General features: G+C 50.2%; 2 protein-coding genes across 2 annotated transcripts in view; one reads left to right on the top strand and one right to left on the bottom strand.

The window, feature by feature from the left end:
- Nucleotides 1-17,624, bottom strand: part of P4HTM (prolyl 4-hydroxylase, transmembrane) — a 27,704-nt gene extending 10,080 nt beyond the window's left edge. The window contains exons 1-3 of the mRNA XM_077276525.1: nucleotides 17,196-17,624; nucleotides 13,658-13,739; nucleotides 1,573-1,763 (exon numbers count right to left, since the gene is read on the bottom strand). Of these exons, the coding sequence (XP_077132640.1) occupies nucleotides 1,573-1,763; nucleotides 13,658-13,739; nucleotides 17,196-17,507 (585 nt within the window). The 5' untranslated portion in view covers nucleotides 17,508-17,624. The remainder of the gene's footprint in view (nucleotides 1-1,572; nucleotides 1,764-13,657; nucleotides 13,740-17,195) is intronic.
- On the top strand, nucleotides 3,562-14,478 carry LOC143787622 (secreted frizzled-related protein 5-like). The gene is made up of 4 exons (XM_077276526.1): nucleotides 3,562-4,009; nucleotides 5,034-5,200; nucleotides 6,707-6,796; nucleotides 12,143-14,478. The coding sequence occupies exons 1-4, from the start codon at nucleotides 3,675-3,677 to the stop codon at nucleotides 12,457-12,459; spliced, it is 909 nt and encodes a 302-aa protein (XP_077132641.1). The 5' UTR covers nucleotides 3,562-3,674; the 3' UTR covers nucleotides 12,460-14,478.
- Nucleotides 17,625-20,819: the final 3,195 nt, after the last annotated feature.

Raw genomic sequence — 20,819 nt, 5'->3', positions numbered from 1 at the left:
ATGTTGGGGGGGCACATACTTATCTCCATACAGCGCATCTGTCTATTGATCTTATAGTTTTCATAGGATCTGAATTCCTGGATAATACGTTGCTGTATTTGGAAATATCTGGAATAATCCCTGCCAGACACGTCTGCTCCGGGGTGGATACATCGCTGGATCCGAGCATTCGCTATATATTTACTTGCTTTATATTAGGTCGGATCCAAACACTCGTTCCCCTGGCAATAAAAATGATATGTTGGCGAGGCGGGCATGTTTATGTGGTGCGTGCCACGGATAATGGAGGGTCTGCTCTTTCACAATGGGTAAGGGAAGAGCGGAATATAAACATGGCCGTACATAATGGTTTTTATGAGCGTTCGAGTGTCTTCCTAAGAATAATAATAAGAACTTCTGTACAGAACGAGGTCTCCAAGACCCCCCCCCCCCCCCCCCCGAGGCCAGCGCATAGTAGCCCCCTTCTTATTAACCACTTCACAACCCAGGAAGGTTATATGGAAGATTCTATGTCCCTATCTCATGACATCCACGGACAATAGCGAAGGTCACAAACCCTTTTATCTGGGTTGTATTTATGGCCACATAGAGGACCCCTTTAATGAGAGGAGGTCAATAAATCAGCTGAGAGGTGCTCAGAAGGAAACTAGAATGAGCTCACTCACTGGTTCTCAGTTAACTCATACTGCAGCCAGCAATAGACAGTGCCGTGAGGCGCGAAAATCATTTTTAGCCAGTACCCAGCTTAAAAGGATTTTCCTTACCTATAAATAAGCCTTAAAAGGGATATTCTCATCTTCCTAAATATATATATTTTCGGATTTTACTTGTAAATACAAGCAATTTTCCAATTTGCTGTTTCTTAAAATTTTCAGCCGTTCTTGAGATAATAATACTTTTGTTGTGTGCAGTTTGTTGCCTTGGAGACCGACCACCGCTGTTAGACTTCAGAACATGCGCCGTGCTTACAAGTTATTTTCTCCTGCTGTTTTGAAGCTGTTTAGGATCGCTGGAGCCCACTGTTCACTCCTAATTCCCGGCCAGATTTCAGAGCAGCGCTTACAAGCTACAGACAGCAGTGGTGGTCGGTCTCCTAGGCAACGAGCTGTAAATAAAAAAAGAAAAGCGTTCGTATCTCAAGAACGGCTGGAAATTTTAACAAGATGTAAATTTCAAAAGTGCTTAGTTTTACAAGTGTGATCCGGCAATATCCATCTAGGAGGACGGGTAATAACCCCTTAAAGGGTTATTCCCAATAGTTAAAAGTTATCGCCTATTTAAAGGGTAGGCGGTAACTTGAGGATCAGTGGGGGTCCCACAACTGAGACCCTCAATTATCCTGAGAATAAAATAGAGTCACATAGGAGACCAGACATAATTGTTACAATGTATCACTTTAGGTAAATAGTATCAGTCCAGATTCCAGACTGTTTAGCTCCGATTTCTCATTCACTGGCAGCAAGCAGAGATGTAAACAACCGGAAACAACGTATATTACAAAGTTGCTTGGATCGATACCGGAGCCCCCTTTATGACCTAATGCCCCTGCAGTTGTTTTAACCCTGTCCTCACCTCTTTTATCTGCAGCTGCCCGTCCTGATTGTGATCCAGCAGATTGAAGATGTCGGCCTTGCTTATCTCCAGATTTTCCATGGCCTCCTTGTAGCCGTCCACGGGGAGGATCTGGCTGACCTGGAGTCCTTTCAGCTGGGCCAGGTGGATGAGGAGCTTACACTCCTGTTCTGATAAAAAGTTGGGGATTTCTGCAAGAACGGGATTGGGGGAGGGGGGTGTTAATACACAAGTAATTTGGTGACTGTCGTAAGAAACAGGGGTATGGTGTCTGATTAACAAGGCTCAGAATTTAAGGGGTTAACAGAAAATAAGTGATAAGTCATCTCTGGGGGGGTCCCGCAGATCACAAGATCAGGGGGTACTGTGTCCACCGTATAATTTGAGGTGAAACTCAGTCCCTCTTACCGGTAAGTGCAAAATTTAAAGGGGCCTTCCATTTTCTGCAAACCCTGTCCCCCAGCTGCAGTACGTTTAAAAAAATAAATAAATAATACAACAACAGCGCTTTACTCACCCTCCACGGGTCCAGTGCTGAGTCTCCACTGCTGCTCCTGGAGTCTGTTACTGTCTGCAGCCAATCAGTGAGCTCAGCAGCTCTGAGTGGCTCATGCTCAGTGATTGGCTGCAGTGCTGTCGACATAACGTCAGTGCTGCAGACAATACCAGAGAGCGGAAGCAGCGGTGGAGACTCAGCACTGGACATGGGGAGTAAAGGTTGTTTAAAAAAAAGATTGTTTTGTTTTTTGATTTTTAAGATAAACTGCAGACGGGGACATAGATTTTCCAAAACTGGAAAAACCCTTTAAATTCTTGTATTTTACACCAGTGCTGGAGATTTGGTGCTTTGTTTCAGAAAAGGGATTTAATTTAATAATAAATAAGTGAGGAAGGAATTGTGGATCCATTTATATAAAAAAATGAAGTCCAATCTTTTAAGAGACAGATATCTGGCAAAATATGGATTGGCCGGGTTGGAGTTTTCTTGGCAGAGTCAGAGTTTCCTTTCCCAGAAGTTGAGAGGATGGATGGAACTTTTTGTGACTTTGGGTGTATAGTTAGTGTTTGCGACTGACAAGACGTGTCCCCCTTGGGTCTAGATGCCTCAAGTGGCACTAACAAGTCACTTTCCATAGGTCGGGGTATTTGTATACCAGACAAGAGGAGTGAACTTAATCACTGAGCCAAGTTTAGAAAACTGTAGATACTCTGATTACAGGAGTCAAAATCAGTCCACCCTTTTCATTCTGGCCCCAAACCTCAGGCCAAAGTACAAAAAATAAAATAAATGGGTATAATTTCAAAAGTTCCATATATTTCTCATGCCGTGACCCAACCCAAAAGAAGAAGTTGCCTCCTCGGTGCTTTGCGATGTCCGAGAAAGTTTGCTTACTGCCCCTGTGAGGTCGGCAGAGGCGGCCATACTGATTGAGGACAACTCAAAAACATTGATTTTTCTTTTTTCATTTTCCCTTGAAACCCCTAATTGTTATTTTGTTTTTTGTTTTTTTGCACCCCAGCAAATGACATTGTGATTGATCTCCAGATCCTAAAAACTAAATAGGTGCCAGTGAGCCGTGGAGGATTGTTTTAAAAAGGAAAACATTTAATAAGCCCGGGGTCCCATCATGGGTTCTTTGAGCGCCCCCAGGGCTAAATCAACAGCCCTGACTTATCCTCCCCTCCCTTTGCTCCCAGGTCAATAAATGATTGTTTTTGTTTTTTTTTTGTCTTAAGAACAGTGAGGAGGAAACACGGAATGGTTAATGATCACAAATCGTAGAAAAGGGGGGATTGGTGGACAAATGGCTTCCCGCAGAGATCCAATCATGAGTACAATAATGGGCCCGAGATAATGCCAGGCGAGTTCAAACATTCAGCCTCCTTGTCGGCCCCTATTACAACACCTGCTGGTTTAAGCTGCCCCCCTAACAAGACCAAACAATCAGGCCCATTGGCAAAAGCAAACTGTGGGATTGTCTTGTCCAAGTGTGCTGGATCGTAATGAGAAAGGATTAGTAGGAAAAAGTGTCCTCCGGCCCTATAAAATACCCCAGCTTGGTGCTCAGGGGAGACTCACTCGCCCGCTTGCCTGTGCAGGGATGAGGATGATGAGTGCAGGGAAGGGCAGAGGCCCCGGATGCCAATACCCAAAGTGGCACCTGATTGTCTTGCTCTGTTTTTGGACCGGTGGCTCTCGGGCAATGTCGGTGGACTTTGTGAGCAGCTCGTCCCGGTGCATGACCATCCCCAAGCACATGCCCCTATGTTATGGCATTGGATACACGGAGATGAGGATTCCCAACCTGCTGGAGCACGAGACGATGGCGGAGGTGATCCAGCAATCTTCCAGTTGGCTGCCGCTCCTTGCACGTGAATGCCACCCGGATGCCAGAATCTTCCTGTGCTCGCTAATGGCACCGATATGTCTGGATGGGTAACGTACCCCCGAAATATTCATTTCCATTCTGTATGTATTATCAGGGTATAGAGGGGGGAAAGAGCACTAACGACGAGCGCTTCTACTACCCTGGAGAGCAAATACTGCCAAACCGTGCCACTTGTGTCCATAGGCTCCCTATGCGGGATATCATATTACACGGGTGCCTCCGGGCAACATGATGCCCAATGGGGGCTACGAGGACACTATACTGGCCCCTGTAAGCTGAATCGGAGCCTCAGGATACATCCGACATACAGTGTGTGCCACGGGCTAAGCAAAGTGCCGCCTGGAATCCCCCGTAGACCGTCGGCCATTGCTTGCATGTAACACCTGAAAGTGTAGGGTTTTCACCGAGCTGAGCCCAGGTTGCAGTAAGTCAGTGAGCAGAGCGTCCCGAAGGGCGGAAGCGGCCCTGTGCCTAATGGCATTGACATTTAGACATTAGGAGGCCATTAGGGCGCTGGCGATACCCTCTGGGGGGCTGCGATTATGTTCCGTGCTGCACATGTGGACTTACTACTCCTACTTGCGTCATTGGCAATTTAATTAGGAGCCGTGTTTTCCCATTAGTGGTTTTGGCATCGTGGGGTGTCTCCTTGAATTACGGCTGACGGAGCCGTACGTGCGTCACTCCGGCTCTCTGGGCAGAGCTGAGTCTCCTGTTCTTTGTTTCAGTGAATCGTACAAGTTGACAACAGAATTAGGGCCACCTACCGCCAGAGCCCAGCACCGCGGATTAGGGATTATGGCAGCTAATAACGGGCGCCCTGCACCCTGCCGATGGTATATTAGCTACATCTGTGTCAGCTGGCTGACAACCAAGATGACCGCAGCTACCAGAAGGGTTGTCGCCACATGCCCGTGTACAGAGTCGGTGATGACTGATCAACCTCAAATTTTCCCTCAAACAGAATTTGTCAGAAGAGGACGACTCGGGGTCTTACACCGATTATAGGGGGAAAAGTTCTAAAAATGATTTCTAGAATTAATAATGACCTCCTCATGTCTACAGTGACAGGATTATAAAGCCGTGCCGCAGCCTGTGCGAGGCGGTGAGGAACAGCTGTGCCCCCATCATGGCGTGTTATGGGTACCCGTGGCCAGAAATACTGAAGTGTGAACAGTTTACTATTGATCATGGGATGTGCATCTCCACTATTAGCAACGACACAAGAACTGCCGGAAGTAAGTGACGTCCGACAATATATCCTGTATTGTACTCCAGAGCTGCACTCACTATTCTGCTGGTGCAGTTACTGTGTGCATACATTACATTACTGATCCTGAGTTACATCCTGTATTATACTCCAGAGCTGCGCTCACTATTCTGCCGGTGCAGTCACTGTGTACATACATTACATTACTGATCCTGAGTTACATCCTGTATTATACCCCAGAGCTGCACTCACTATTCTGCTGGTGCAGTCACTGTGTACATACATTACATTACTGATCCTGAGTTACATCCTGTATTATACTCCAGAGCTGCGCTCACTATTCTGCTGGTGCAGTCACTGTGTACATACATTACATTACTGATCCTGAGTTACATCCTGTATTATACCCCAGAGCTGCACTCACTATTCTGCTGGTGCAGTCACTGTGTACATACATTACATTACTGATCCTGAGTTACATCCTTTATTATACCCCAGAGCTGCACTCACTATTCTGCTGGTGCAGTCACTGTGTACATACATTACTGATCCTGAGTTACATCCTGTATTATACCCCAGAGCTGCACTCACTATTCTGCTGGTGCAGTCACTGTATACATACATTACATTACTGATCCTGAGTTACATCCTGTATTATACCCCAGAGCTGCACTCACTATTCTGCTGGTGCAGTCACTGTGTACATACATTACATTACTGATCCTGAGTTACATCCTGTATTATACCCCAGAGCTGCACTCACTATTCTGCTGGTGCAGTCACTGTGTACATACATTACATTACTGATCCTGAGTTACATCCTTTATTATACCCCAGAGCTGCACTCACTATTCTGCTGGTGCAGTCACTGTGTACATACATTACTGATCCTGAGTTACATCCTGTATTATACCCCAGAGCTGCACTCACTATTCTGCTGGTGCAGTCACTGTATACATACATTACATTACTGATCCTGAGTTACATCCTGTATTATACCCCAGAGCTGCACTCACTATTCTGCTGGTGCAGTCACTGTGTACATACATTACATTACTGATCCTGAGTTACATCCTGTATTATACCCCAGAGCTGCACTCACTATTCTGCTGGTGCAGTCACTGTGTACATACATTACATTATCTAATAAGTTAGAAGCTTCCAAAAATCCAAGTGTTAATAGTTTGCTTCATGTATCAAAATGGAAAGAAAAAGAAGAAGATATTTAAATCCCATCAGTATCCAGCGACTGATTGTCCCCTCCATCATCAGTATCTGGTGACCGCCCGTCGCCTCCATCATCAGTGTCTTATGACCGCCCGTCGCCTCCATCATCAGTATCTGGTGACCGCCCGTCGCCTCCATCATCAGTTTCTGGCCTCTCAGACAGACGTTCTAGTTCCTGTGTGTGAGTATCATGAATAACTGATGATGGAGGGCGGTCACCGGATATAGAGGGACTCGGTATACTGGGGTTATGTATATTGGGGTTCTATAGTCCCCGGGACACTGACGCTCCTCTTCTCTCTTACAGCGGTGCCCCGTGCCAGCTGCAGGGACTGTGAACTCGACGAGGCCAGCTCTGCCAAGGACATCCTGGATACTTTCTGCGCTAATGATTTCAGTAAGTGCTGACATGATGCACACCTCCAGTGCTGCCACCACTTAGCAAAGCTTGTACTGGTGCCAACATCATCTGTGCCCATTGTAAATGGGTGCAGGTAACAGCCGGGGTGAGACGGATGCCAACTGTACAGTGTGCATCTCCGATGACAGCGCCCGGCATAAAGTGCCCTTCTGTCTCATCATTAAGGGGCAGGGTGGAGGGGGCTTACTCGAGACCCTCTTATCTATCTCTTATCCCCCGCTCTGGGGGATCTGACAGATTCACAAATTACATACATTGATTTCAATGGCCAGCTTACAATATTTCATTCATCCTGTGGTGGCGCTGCAGGGAAATTAAACACTCGCTGATCTCCACTGATCACTGGTGATCACAACCCCTTTAAAGTTAATGAAGGAGTTAAGTTAAAAAAACGAACCTTTAAATGACTTGGATAAAACATGTCTGCCTTCTTCCAAAGCAGCGCCACCCCTGTCTATTGGTTGAGAGTGGTATTGCGGTTCTGCACCATTTCTGAATGAAGTCATTTTTTTTTTTCTTGTAGAGCTGTTCTGGGAAGAATGCAGCCATGTTTTTTTCTAGTAATAGACAACCCCTTTAAGGGAGGGGGAAAATCTGGGGTCAATGGCAAATAAAAGTCTCAATCCTTTGATCCAGCTCAGGCCGCTCTCGCGGTCGCCACTGTAACAGTGAGTGATGATGTCCCCCAACCAGTCTACTGACCACTGCAGTCAATCATTGGCGTCGGCAGTCACTCCCAGCGCTGGCAGAGACCACCGCAACGATGGAGCGATTGTTATTTGCCTTGGATCCCTATTTTTTAGAAAACAAACCCCTTTAATAAAGACAAGAAACGTCAAACTGAGGGGGTAGACGCATCTGTCAGCTGCTCCCAGGCAATCAGGCCCCCCGTATCTAGGCCGCCATCCAGCGCTCATGCATTATCCCACCGGCTCGTGCCATCTGGGACACTTTCTATATTTATTTTATGTATCTGACCTACATTTCAGAAAAACATGGCCGCTTTCCTGGAAAAACAGCGCCACCCCCTGTGCACAGGTTGTGAGTGGCATTGCAGCTCAGCCCCATTCACTGCAGCAGAGCTGAGCTGCAGTCTGTGGCCAGAGGTGGCGCCATCTCTGGAAAGAAGCAGCAAGACTTTTCTAAGTAGGGAGCATTTTACTCGCGGACAGGTGGCGCGATGATACATTGCTGCAGGTGAACGATCCTTCGCTGAACAGTTCAGACCCATAAATGGCAGCGGCATCTCCAGAGCGGCACTCGTCCGACGAGTAGATGCTTTGGAAAGTCATGCTTTCTGTCTCAGAAGCCGGCTGCGTATACAGGAGGCAAGCCCCTGTGTATGGGGGGAGAGGTGATGGGTGCCCCCCTTGTAAAAGTAAATTACACGCCGCTGACACCGGCTCTGGGACCATATAAAGACACAAGACTCAGGCTGACGGCGCGTCACGTCTCCATCCAGGGAAGCAGCGCCGGATTCAGCGGGGTAGTAGCTGTGTACAGTATATATGTCTATTACAGCGTATACCTGCCTTAGAAGAAACATTTTCACTGGGTTACCCAAAAACTAGTCAATCGGTATGGGGGGTCCCAACCTGTGGCTCCCTAGCTATCGAAAAACTATGAGTCCCAACATTCTACTATATTTTCTGGGTAATGGACTATTAACAGATCGTGCTGGGAATTGTAGTGTTGCAGCAGCCGGTGAGCTACAAGTTGGTTCATGAACAGGCTGTTGCAGTTATGCCACAGCTCAATACGGTTGGGAGGAAGTGTCGGGAGTAGTGCACAGCTCCGTATGGGTGGAGGGAGCGTCGGGAGTTGTGCGCAGTTTCGTACGGGTGGAGGGAGCGTTGGGAGTTGCGCACAGCTCCATATGGGTGGAGGGAGCGTTGGGAGTTGCGCACAGCTCCGTATGGGTGGAGGGAGCGTTGGGAGTTGCGCACAGCTTGATACAGGTGGAGGAAATGTCAGGAGTTGTGCGCAGCTCAGCACAAGTGGAGGGAGCACAGAGTCGTGTGCAGCTTCGTACGGGTGGAGGGAGCGTTGGGAGTTGCGCAGTTTGATACGAGTGGAGGGAATGTCAGGAGTTGTGCGCAGCTCAGCACAAGTGGAGGGAGCACCGAGAGTTGTGTGCAGCTTCGTACGGGTGGAGGGAGCGTTGGGAGTTGTGCACAGCTTGATACGGGTGGAGGGAATGTCAGGAGTTGTGCGCAGCTCAGCACAAGTGGAGGGAGCACCGAGAGTTGTCTACAGCTCCGTACGGGTGGAGGGAGCGTTGGGAGTTGCGCACAGCTTTATACGAGTGGAGGGAATGTCAGGAGTTGTGCGCAGCTCAGCACAAGTGGAGGGAGCACCGAGAGTTGCGCGCAGCTTCGTACGGGTGGAGGGAGCGTCGGGAGTTGCGCGCAGCTCCGTACGGGTGGAGGGAGCGTCGGGAGTTGCGCGCAGCTCCGTACGGGTGGAGGGAGCGTCGGGAGTTGCGCGCAGCTCCGTACGGGTGGAGGGAGCGTCGGGAGTTGCGCGCAGCTCCGTACGGGTGGAGGGAGCGTCGGGAGTTGCGCGCAGCTCCGTACGGGTGGAGGGAGCGTCGGGAGTTGCGCGCAGCTCCGTACGGGTGGAGGGAGCGTCGGGAGTTGCGCGCAGCTCCGTACGGGTGGAGGGAGCGTCGGGAGTTGCGCGCAGCTCCGTACGGGTGGAGGGAGCGTCGGGAGTTGCGCGCAGCTCCGTACGGGTGGAGGGAGCGTCGGGAGTTGCGCGCAGCTCCGTACGGGTGGAGGGAGCGTCGGGAGTTGCGCGCAGCTCCGTACGGGTGGAGGGAGCGTCGGGAGTTGCGCGCAACTCCGTACGGGTGGAGGGAGCGTCGGGAGTTGCGCGCAGCTCCGTACGGGTGGAGGGAGCGTTGGGAGTTGCGCACAGCTTTATACGAGTGGAGGGAATGTCAGGAGTTGTGCGCAGCTCAGCACAAGTGGAGGGAGCACCGAGAGTTGCGCGCAGCTTCGTACGGGTGGAGGGAGCGTCGGGAGTTGCGCGCAGCTCCGTACGGGTGGAGGGAGCGTCGGGAGTTGCGCGCAGCTCCGTACGGGTGGAGGGAGCGTCGGGAGTTGCGCGCAGCTCCGTACGGGTGGAGGGAGCGTCGGGAGTTGCGCGCAGCTCCGTACGGGTGGAGGGAGCGTCGGGAGTTGCGCGCAGCTCCGTACGGGTGGAGGGAGCGTCGGGAGTTGCGCGCAGCTCCGTACGGGTGGAGGGAGCGTCGGGAGTTGCGCGCAGCTCCGTACGGGTGGAGGGAGCGTCGGGAGTTGCGCGCAGCTCCGTACGGGTGGAGGGAGCGTCGGGAGTTGCGCGCAGCTCCGTACGGGTGGAGGGAGCGTCGGGAGTTGCGCGCAGCTCCGTACGGGTGGAGGGAGCGTCGGGAGTTGCGCGCAGCTCCGTACGGGTGGAGGGAGCGTCGGGAGTTGCGCGCAACTCCGTACGGGTGGAGGGAGCGTCGGGAGTTGCGCGCAGCTCCGTACGGGTGGAGGGAGCGTTGGGAGTTGCGCGCAGCTCCGTATGGGTGGAGGGAGCGTTGGGAGTTGCGCACAGCTCTGTATGGGTGGAGGGAGCGTTGGGAGTTGCGCACAGCTTGATACAGGTGGAGGAAATGTCAGGAGTTGTGCGCAGCTCAGCACAAGTGGAGGGAGCACAGAGTCGTGTGCAGCTTCGTACGGGTGGAGGGAGCGTTGGGAGTTGCGCAGTTTGATACGAGTGGAGGGAATGTCAGGAGTTGTGCGCAGCTCAGCACAAGTGGAGGGAGCACCGAGAGTTGTGTGCAGCTTCGTACGGGTGGAGGGAGCGTTGGGAGTTGTGCACAGCTTGATACGGGTGGAGGGAATGTCAGGAGTTGTGCGCAGCTCAGCACAAGTGGAGGGAGCACCGAGAGTTGTCTACAGCTCCGTACGGGTGGAGGGAGCGTTGGGAGTTGCGCACAGCTTTATACGAGTGGAGGGAATGTCAGGAGTTGTGCGCAGCTCAGCACAAGTGGAGGGAGCACCGAGAGTTGCGCGCAGCTTCGTACGGGTGGAGGGAGCGTCGGGAGTTGCGCGCAGCTCCGTACGGGTGGAGGGAGCGTCGGGAGTTGCGCGCAGCTCCGTACGGGTGGAGGGAGCGTCGGGAGTTGCGCGCAGCTCCGTACGGGTGGAGGGAGCGTCGGGAGTTGCGCGCAGCTCCGTACGGGTGGAGGGAGCGTCGGGAGTTGCGCGCAGCTCCGTACGGGTGGAGGGAGCGTTGGGAGTTGCGCGCAGCTCCGTACGGGTGGAGGGAGCGTTGGGAGTTGCGCACAGCTCCGTACGGGTGGAGGGAGCGTTGGGAGTTGCGCACAGCTCCGTACAGGTGGAGGGAGCGTTGGGAGTTGCGCACAGCTTGATACGGGTGGAGGGAATGTCAGGAGTTGTGCGCAGCTCAGCACAAGTGGAGGGAGCACCGAGAGTTGTGTGCAGCTTCGTACGGGTGGAGGGAGCGTTGGGAGTTGCGCACAGCTCCGTACGGGTGGAGGGAGCGTTGGGAGTTGCGCACAGCTTGATACGGGTGGAGGAAATGTCAGTAGTTGTGAACAGCTCAGCACAAGTGGAGGGAGCACCGAGAGTTGCGCGCAGCTCCGTACGGGTGGAGGGAGCGTTGGGAGTTGCGCACAGCTCCGTACGGGTGGAGGGAGCGTTGGGAGTTGCGCACAGCTCCGTACAGGTGGAGGGAGCGTTGGGAGTTGCGCACAGCTCCGTACAGGTGGAGGGAATGTCAGGAGTTGTGCGCAGCTCAGCACAAGTGGAGGGAGCACCGAGAGTTGTGTGCAGCTTCGTACGGGTGGAGGGAGCGTTGGGAGTAGCGCACAGCTCCGTACGGGTGGAGGGAGCATTGGGATTTGCGCACAGCTTGATACGGGTGGAGGAAATGTCAGTAGTTGTGAACAGCTCAGCACAAGTGGAGGGAGCACCGAGAGTTGCGCGCAGCTCCGTACGGTTGAAGGGAATGTCGGAAGTGGTGCGCAGCTTCGCACGGATGGAGGGAATGTTGGGAGTGGTGCTCGGCTTCGCACGGGTGGAGGGAATGTCAGGAATTGTGCGCAGCTCAGCACGAGTGGAGGGAGCAGCGAGAGTTGTGCGCAGCTTCGTACAGTTGGAGGGAATGTTGGAAGTGGTGCGTAGCTTCGCACGGGCGGAGGGAGCATCGGGAGTTGTGCGCAGCTCTGCACGGGTGGAGGGAATGTCAGGAGTTGTGAGCAGCTCTGCACGGGTGGAGGGAGCGTCGGGAGTGTTGCGCAGCTCCATCTCTTATTCTTTCTTTCTGCAGCTGCCAAAATTCGCATCATAAGGAGAAACACGACCTCCAGCTCCGTCTCTGACTTTGACGTGGACTCCAGGGTGGACGTCATAAAGCACGGCTCGCTGTCCAGAGGGGACATCCTCCCCAGACTCCAGCAGTGGCTGGATCTGGACGCTACGTGTGTGCAGAACATAATGCGGGGGACCCGGTCGGGCACTTACGTCGTCAGCGGGGAAGTGCAAAAAGACAAGATCGTGGTGCACAACGCCTACGCCTGGCAGAAGAGGAACAAGAACCTGCACTTCGCTGCCAAGAAATGGAAGCATCACAAATGCAGATCATAGGACTCTTCATACGCCGCCTCCGCTGCCCCGGAAAGTTCCCCTTAAAAATCAGCTAATCACCAGTAAATGTAAGCCCTTGTGTTATCTCTGCTGTATCTTATTCTGATCCTGGGAAAGCTGGGTGACATCACATATGGCCGCCATTACAACCCCCAGCTTTACTGAACCCAGACTGGGCAGACCCGATCTCCTGGAGAGGGAAGAAGGTGGGTGCAGTAATGGAGGTCATACAGGTGGTCACACAGCTTTCCTGGGAACACATAAGTAATCATTATTAACTGGTGAAAGATGCCCTTAAAGAAAGAGATTAATTAAAGGGGTTGTCCAACTTAAAAAATAAATTTAAATAATTGAGGAGCAATGTGCAATAGAAGGCAGATTCACCCACAAGTCTGGAGCACGGGCAGCTCCGGGGTCCACGGCAGGGCAGGAAACAATGACATTGTGTGCTTTGGTCACCTGACTGCAGAGCTTTGTGATTGTCTGCAGTGTCATGTGACTGCAATGGGATGTAATCGTTCCAGCTGATCGCTGCAGCCAATCACAATCCTCTGCACTCAGGTGACCAAAGACCAGGATGTCATTGCTTCCTGTCCTGCCGTAGACCACCGGAGCGGGCTGCGTGGGAGCCATGGATGTTAGAGTGGGTATATCATGGGCTTTAGCATTTTCTTGCTTCTGAAACAAGCTGTGGACAACCCCTTTAAATCATGATTGTCAGGATTGCAACAAATCTTTATGAATAGCCCTTTAATGCACCAAAAACGTGAGGAACTACCCGGGGTAATGGCGAGTAGCCCTCCTACCGGGCAGCATGGCGTCCTCATATAACACTCGTTTAGGAGAGAACGTGCCTGCGGCGGCGGACTGTATATAGCATTGTATATATGTGGGATGGAAACCAATACACATGAGGCTGTAAGAAACGCCGGGGGTGTGCGTCATTTATTGGGGTCCCCTGCACAGAGACCAAATGCTTATTTGTAGGAGACCTGGGAGCATCGATCATCGGGATGAAATGTGCATATAGGAGGCAGCGCGGGATCTGGGGGATTACAGCGTGCCGGACCCCGTGCATACACGATTACATCTGCTGATTTGCTGCTCATTTCTACCCCCCACCGTTCCCAGCCTGCCCCAGGCATTAAGACGATTACAGTCCCTTACGTAACAGCGGCACGGGGGGCTCAGCGCTTACCAAACAGCAGGGGCTTCAGGCTCAGCGTCTTCATGTCGTACAGCTTGTTGTTGCCCAGTTCCATCTTCTGTTTGTAGCCGACCTGGAAGAGAAGAGTGATCAGTACGGTCCTCCAGGTATCACACGTATTAGACAGGACACTGCCAGAGGACTGTGCAATACTTGTCTTGTCCTGTGGTGGCGCTGCAGGAAAATGGAAGAATCATCATCAGCGGATCGCAGCAGTGTCACTCTGTGATCGGAGGGGATCTGATCACAAGAACGGGGGTCCGTGCATAGATTATGCGCATGTGTGACCGTAAAAGAAAACCATGCATACGTATAACAGCTTCATTTACACAGGGGGACACCGGATCCCTGTTCTCGTTTTCATTGGGGGGGGGGTCTCTATGGTCAGACCACCACTGATCATTCATTTATGACCTAGATACAAAGCAAAATAGAAGTAGGGCCAATTGGAGTTTGGTGGACACAAAGAATGGGGGAGGGAGACCTGAATGTATGGGGGTCCTGACCGGAGGGGGCTGTCACACACTGGGGTCACTGGATGGTAACACACATTCCTTCAAGGGAACTAGAATCTGTACAGAAATCTAACATCCAAGACGGGTCAGAGAAGAAAATCCCCTCCCCACCCTGGTGATGGACTAATACCGGGATTATGCTGCATGTGACAACTCAGTGTGTATGGGGGGGGGCCATTTAAAGGGCTTGTCCAACTTTTATTTTGTTGTTACTTACGGTAAATGCATGTATGGTTGGCTTCGAAAATCATTTTTTAATTGTGTTTTAATTAAAAAATTGTGCAACGTTTGCCTTCTATATTTTCCATATTACATTGTCTTGTCTCTGGCTGCAGAACGAGTAAACTGAGAATCCGTCAGCAAGCTCGTTCTGACGGTCCAACGGGAGAGTTTTTAACTCTTATCTGCATTTTCCGAGCTCCTCTCAGCTGATTTATGACCACATCAAAGTTGAATGTGCAGAGAAGCAAAAGAGCCTGGAAAAGCAAAACGGTGCAACATTCTTAATTAATCCAAAAATGATGATATTTAGTGCCAAATACATGCATTTAAGAAAAATAATAATAATTGTGCCCAGGAGAGGATTACATCCCCCACCACACACACACACACACACACACACACACCTTGAAGTCAGACTTATCTCTATCTACGACTCTGCTGGATATCATCTATTGTTCCCTGTTATCAGCCATTTCTGGGGCCGTAATAGTGGTTGGTGGAAAGCAGTTGATGTACAAAAAGTTGGGCAAAATGTCCTATTTTTGCATCTAGAAAAGCCGAAAATATGGGATAGTGAAACTAGAAGGAGGCATCGCCAGCAACTCATTGCTTCAGGAAACGCTGATATATCTGGGAAGTTTTTGGAGTTTTTGTTTCTCTACAGAGCTTTTTTTTTTAAGATTTTTTGTTCTCCCAGAAGCTTTCTTTGTAGCGTTGTGTTTGTACAGTGCCTAATTTGGAGCAAGCGTAATTCCTAGGAAGGGGCATGCGGTTTTTGGTTTTTTTTCAACCAAGCACTTTTTCAAAACCTCTTCATAAAACACAAAAAAACTTCCTCATATGAGCACCAAAGTGAATTTCCCATAGATTTTTTTCACGAGGAAGACGCTTCAGGTCTCGCCAAGTTTTTTTTTCCTGAAGGGTCTTTTTTGGTGTCTTTTCGGTTGTTTTGACGACGTTGTGAGTCCCCAGTTGTTTTTAAACTAACCAATTAGCCATTAAAAGAAGTTCCAAAGACTGATCATATAAACAGCAAGTCGGTTACATAAAAAGCATACGTTTTTAGTATTTTTTTTTTCCTTTCAGGTGGGTTACATAGGAGATCTGCCTGACAAATAAGTCTTGTGCACAAACCCTAAAGCAGTTTTTTTGACAAAAGTATTTGGAGCGGATCTACTCCCTGAAAACCTCCAGTGTGAACACAGCCTTATACTTCTCACAGCCGATTACCTCCAGCTTGTATCCTAGATAATCCTCTGTGAGCTGAAAGTGTTAATCCGGATTTGATGAAGTGATGGCATAGCTCGATGATCGTGGAGGTCCGATGAGTGGGACCCTCACCAGCTCCAGGGGCAGCTGCACATAGAAAAATAATGAAGGGGCTGCAGAGCTAAATCAAGTGCTTTGGCCCTTTAAATTCTTGTGGTTCGTGGTTATACCCCTTTAAATGCCTGTAACGTTAAAGGGGATGTAATGTCTGCAAATTCCTCTGCATTGCTGATGGACGCAGGAGCCGACCGCAGATTTTCGTGGTGGATTTCCATTTGTGTGGTGAAATCCACAGCACGATCAGTGAATTGTGTCACACGTGGGTTTCATCCGTCTCCCATAGATAGCACTGCTGCCATAGACGTGGGGCGCCATCATTTATACAACTGGGGTTGTCTCATCATGAAGGGGCTCCAGCCCAGGACCCCGCCATATGACCCAGAATGAGGATCCTCTCCCGTTCCAAAAACAACTCCTACCAACCTCGTATTACACGGACGTCCATTCATCCCATCAGCCGCCATGTAATACTACATTAACTCTGCAGAGGCGAGATCGCTTTATTTCACTGACAGCAATCAGAGATGCTGACAATGCAGAGGCCTGAGCTCCAAGCCAGACAGGTAAATCTGCTGTATCGCCAGCATCGGGCGACTGAGGGGCTCGCTGGACCCCCGCACCGGTGTCCTCCAACCTACTATGGGGCCGCAGGACAAGAGTCCAAAGTTTTCGGATAAAGTCCAGACAAATTCAGACCGCCAGTCTTTTTTGATCACAGGTCGGTGGGGGTCTCTGCTGCAATGCTGGGGGGCTGCAGTGCCAGCGGCAGGATCTGGGGCAGCGGCTCAGTGCTCGGCCCTGTATGTATCATGGAGTGTTCTCGGGAGCCTGCGCCACACAGCGTGGGGGCCACTGAGGGCCCCGTGTCGGCCATGATTCTACACCTGCGTCCTAACAAGACCCAGCGACATTACAGCAGGCGGAGAAACGGACAAGTGATCGGAGGGACATTAAAAAGTCAGAACAACAACAATACAGGAGCGTTAGAAGAAGTCGCCGCATCAGAAGAAAAGATTATTTCGTAAGGTAAAGAAAAAAAAATGTATAGAAATGGCGGAATCGCTGATTGTTGGTTATTTCACCTCCTAAATAAAAAGATAAAGTCGTCTGGACCCCAAAATGGTCCCAATACAAACGGCCCCTCAGACACGGACCGAAAAGTATAAAAGACGAGGAGGAAGCATGGAAAGTGGAGCCGGCTCCCCTATGGCTGCGGTGTGTGGCCCTGCGCCATTCTGCTCTCAGGGGCCCCCAGACATTAGTGGGAAACGCTCCAGCATCACTGGGGTCGCCGCCTCGCCCATGGTGGGCCCATTCACTTAATAAACACTAGCAGCCAATCAGATGACTGCTATCATTTTTTTAGGCAGCCGCATGGAAAGAAAGCGGCGTTCTGATTGGTTGCTATGGGTAACCCATTCTCCCCGAGCGCTGCCAGCGGCGGTCACCTGCCCGTCACCCACCTTGATGCCCTCCAGCCGGGGCAGGTAGCTGTAGGGGGCGCTGCCGTCCTCATGCCGCAGGGGGGCTCTGTGCTCCGGGGCCGGGGGGCTCGGTCCCCCGGTGTCCTCTCCGCTCTGGCCGCCGTTGCTGTAGTAGACGTAGAGCAGCAGCGCGATGACATTCAGGATGTAGACGTGCACGAACACCATCACCACCACGAAGTAGGAGCGGGAGCACACGCTGTTGCCCTTCTGGATGCCGGCGAGCCGGTCCCTGATCGGCGGCTCCTCGTCATGTGCCGGACCGCTGCCCCCGATCCCGCCGGCCTCCATCCCGACCCCTGGCCTGAGCGACACGAGCCGGGGCCGCGCGTCACCCGGGCAACCGCGCGTGCTACCTGCTGGCGACACCTGGGGGCGTGGCCGCTGACGTCACGGGAGGACCAGGAGGGAGGTTGCTAGGAGACAGCGGCTTCCTCGTGTGATTGACGCGTTCTAATCCTCCCGCAGTACAGCGGCCCCGGCTCACTGCAGTCATGTGACTCATTTAAAGGGGCTGTCCACATTTTGAGACCTTTTTTTTTCCTTGAATACATGTATTATTGGTAAATATGTTGTTATGTATTTGGATTCCATTAAACATTTTGCACCATTTCCTTCCTCCAGCCTCCACCTCTCACTGTCTATTGAGGGCTGCAGAAGGAGTAAACTGAGAACTTGTCAGTGAACTTGTTCTGAAAGTCTGATGGGGAGTTTAACCCTTTCATTAGTCTTTTTCTGCCCTACTCTCGGCTGGTTTACGTCCGACGACACAAAAGTTCTGCCAAAGTGACAGTGCAATGTTTTTTATTGGAACCAATTGCAAAAATGATTTTACATGTACAGGTGCTTCTCACAAAATTAGAATATCATCAAAAAGTTAATTTATTTCAGTTCTTCAATACAAAAAGTGAATCTCATATATTCTATAAGGGTATATTTCCACGTTCAGGAAACGCTGCGTTTTTGACGCTGCGTTTTTCCGCAGCGTCAAAAACGCAGCGTCCAGATGTTACAGCATAGTGGATGGGATTTCATGAAATCCAGACTCCACTATGCGTTAAAAAACGCATGCGTTGTGCGTTTTTTCGAAACGCAGCATGTTGCTACTATGAGCAAAACACGCAGGTACACCGCAGGTGACCTGCCAGTGACCTCAGGTGCAGTTTTGGTCAGGATTTTACCTGCATAAAATCCTGACCAAGCCTGAAGCAAAACTGAACGTTACACCCTTACAGAGGTGTCATACTGCATTCCTCGAGGGCCGCCAACAGGTCATGTTTTCAGGATTTCCTTGTATTGCACAGGTGATAATTTAATCACCTGCACAGAATGGTTCCAGCACCTTGTGGAATGCTAAGGAAATCCTGAAAACACGACCTGTTGGCGGCCCTCGAGGAATGCAGTATGACACCTCTGCTATATAGAGTCATTACAGACAGAGAGATCTATTTCACATGTTTATTTCTGTTAATGTTGATGATTATGGCTTACAGCCAATGAAAACCCAGAAGTTATCTCAATAATTAGAATAATTAACAAAAAACACCTGTAAAGGCTTCCTAAGTGTTTATAAAGGTCCCTAAGGGTATGTGTCCACAGTCAGTTTTGCTTCAGGCTTTGGTCAGGTAAAATCCTGACCAAAAATGCACCTGAGGTCACTGGCAGGTCACCTGCGGTGTTCCTGCGTGTTTTGTTCATTGTAGCAACATGCTGCATTCTGAATAAACGCACCGCATGTGCGTTTTTGCGGGAATTCCGCATGCGTTTTTTAATGCACAGTGGAGACGGGATTTCATTAAATCCCCTCCACTACGCTGTAACATCTGGACGCTGCGTTTTTGACGCTGCGGCTCAGCGCTGCGTCAAAAACGCAGCGTTTCCTGAACGTGGACACATACCCTTAGTCTGTTTCAGTAGCTCCACAATCATGGGGAAGACTGCTGACCTGACAGATGTCCAGAAGGCGTCACTGACACACTCCACAAGGAGGGGAAGCCACAAAAGGTCATTGCTAAAGAAGCCGGCTGTTCACACAGTGCTGTATCCAAGCAGATTAATGGAGAGTGGAAGGAAAAAGTGTGGTAGAAAAAGGTGCACAAGCAACCGAGATAACCGCAGCCTGGAAAGGATTGTTAAGAAAAAGCCATTCAGAAATATGTGGGATTCACAAGGAGTGGACTGCTGCTGGAGTCATTGCTTCACCACACACAGACGTGTCCAGGACATGGACTACAAGTGTCACATTCCTTGTGTCAGCCACTCATGGCCAATAGACAACGCCAGAAGCGTCTTACCTGGGCCAAGGAGGAAAAGAACCGGACTGTTGTCAGTGGTCCAAGGTGTTTTCAGATGAAAGTAAATTTTGCATTTCATTTGGAAATCAAGGTCCAGAGTCTGGAGGAAGAGTGGAGGCCACAATCCAAGCTGCTGGAGGTCTACTGTGAAGTCTCCACAATCAGTGATGGTTTGGGGAGCCATGTCATCTGCTGGTGTAGGTCCACTGTGTGTTATCAAAGTCAGCGCAGCTGTCTACCAGGAAATGTTATAGCTCTTCATGCTTCCCTCTGATGACAAGCTTTATGGAGATGGAAATGTCATTCTCCAGCAGGACTTGGCCCCTGTCCACACGGCCAAAAGTACCAATACCTGGTGTACAAACAACAGTATCACTGGGCTTGATTGGCAGCAAACTCACCTGACCTTAACCCCATAGAGAATCTATGGAGTATTGTCAAGAGGAAGATGAGACACCAGACCCAACAATGCAGACGAGCTGAAGGCTGCTATCAAAGCAACCTGGGCTTCCATAACCCCTCAGCAGTGCCACAGCTGATCGCCTCCATGCCACGCCGCATTGATGCAGTAACTGATGCAAAAGGAGCGACAACCAAGTATTGAGTGCATTTACTGACCATACATTTCAGGAGGACAACATTTCAGATTGTAAAATCATTTTTCAAGCTGATGTTATAAAGTATTCTAATTTACTGAGATAATAACTTCTGGGTTTTCATTGGCTGTAAGCCATAATCATCAACATTAACAGAAATAAACATGTGAAATAGATCACTCTGTAATGACTCTATATATCAGATTCACTTTTTGTATTGAACTGAAATAAATTAACTTTTTGATGATATTCTAATTTTGTGAGAAGCACCAGTATTTAATGGGGAAAAAAAAATAATAAAAAAAAGTCGCTTTTAAGTAATGGAAACATTTTGGGGGGTTAGTGTTTAATTTGAGGGTTGTAATAAGCAATTTGGCAACTAACGGATTATTAAAATTGTCTGCCGTTCTTGAAATAGTAACTATTATTTACAGCTCGTTGCTTTGGAGACCGACCGCCGCTGCTAGACAGAATATGCACAATACTTACAACCTTTTATCTATTTAGCCATGTTGCAGCTTTGCGGATCGCTGGCGGGTGCCGTTATCGCCTCCGCATAGTGCTTACCAGCTCAGCAGCAGCGCTGGTCGGTGTAAGAGAACCACTAGTTTGGCCAAAGCAGCTCCATCGTGTCACTTTTGGACTTTCTTAGACTCCAGAACGGCAGCTATAGGAAACCCTGTAGGCCGTCACCCATCTTTCCCAGATGACAG

The sequence above is a fragment of the Ranitomeya variabilis genome, chromosome 8, assembly GCF_051348905.1.
Source record: "Ranitomeya variabilis isolate aRanVar5 chromosome 8, aRanVar5.hap1, whole genome shotgun sequence".
In the NCBI taxonomy this organism is placed as follows: domain Eukaryota; kingdom Metazoa; phylum Chordata; class Amphibia; order Anura; family Dendrobatidae; genus Ranitomeya; species Ranitomeya variabilis.
The sequence above is the reverse complement of the archived record's forward strand: the minus strand, read 5'-3'. Positions and strand labels throughout refer to the sequence as shown.

What these genes read in the sequence shown, in the direction of transcription:
- LOC143787622 (XM_077276526.1), top strand. Translation starts at nt 3,675, where the DNA reads ATGAGGATGATGAGTGCAGGGAAGGGCAGAGGCCCCGGATGCCAATAC. An exon ending in CGACACAAGAACTGCCGGAA is followed by an intron (nt 5,201 to 6,706) that starts GTAAGTGACGTC and finishes TCTCTCTTACAG; the next exon opens with CGGTGCCCCGTGCCAGCTGC. An exon ending in TTTCTGCGCTAATGATTTCA is followed by an intron (nt 6,797 to 12,142) that starts GTAAGTGCTGAC and finishes TTCTTTCTGCAG; the next exon opens with CTGCCAAAATTCGCATCATA.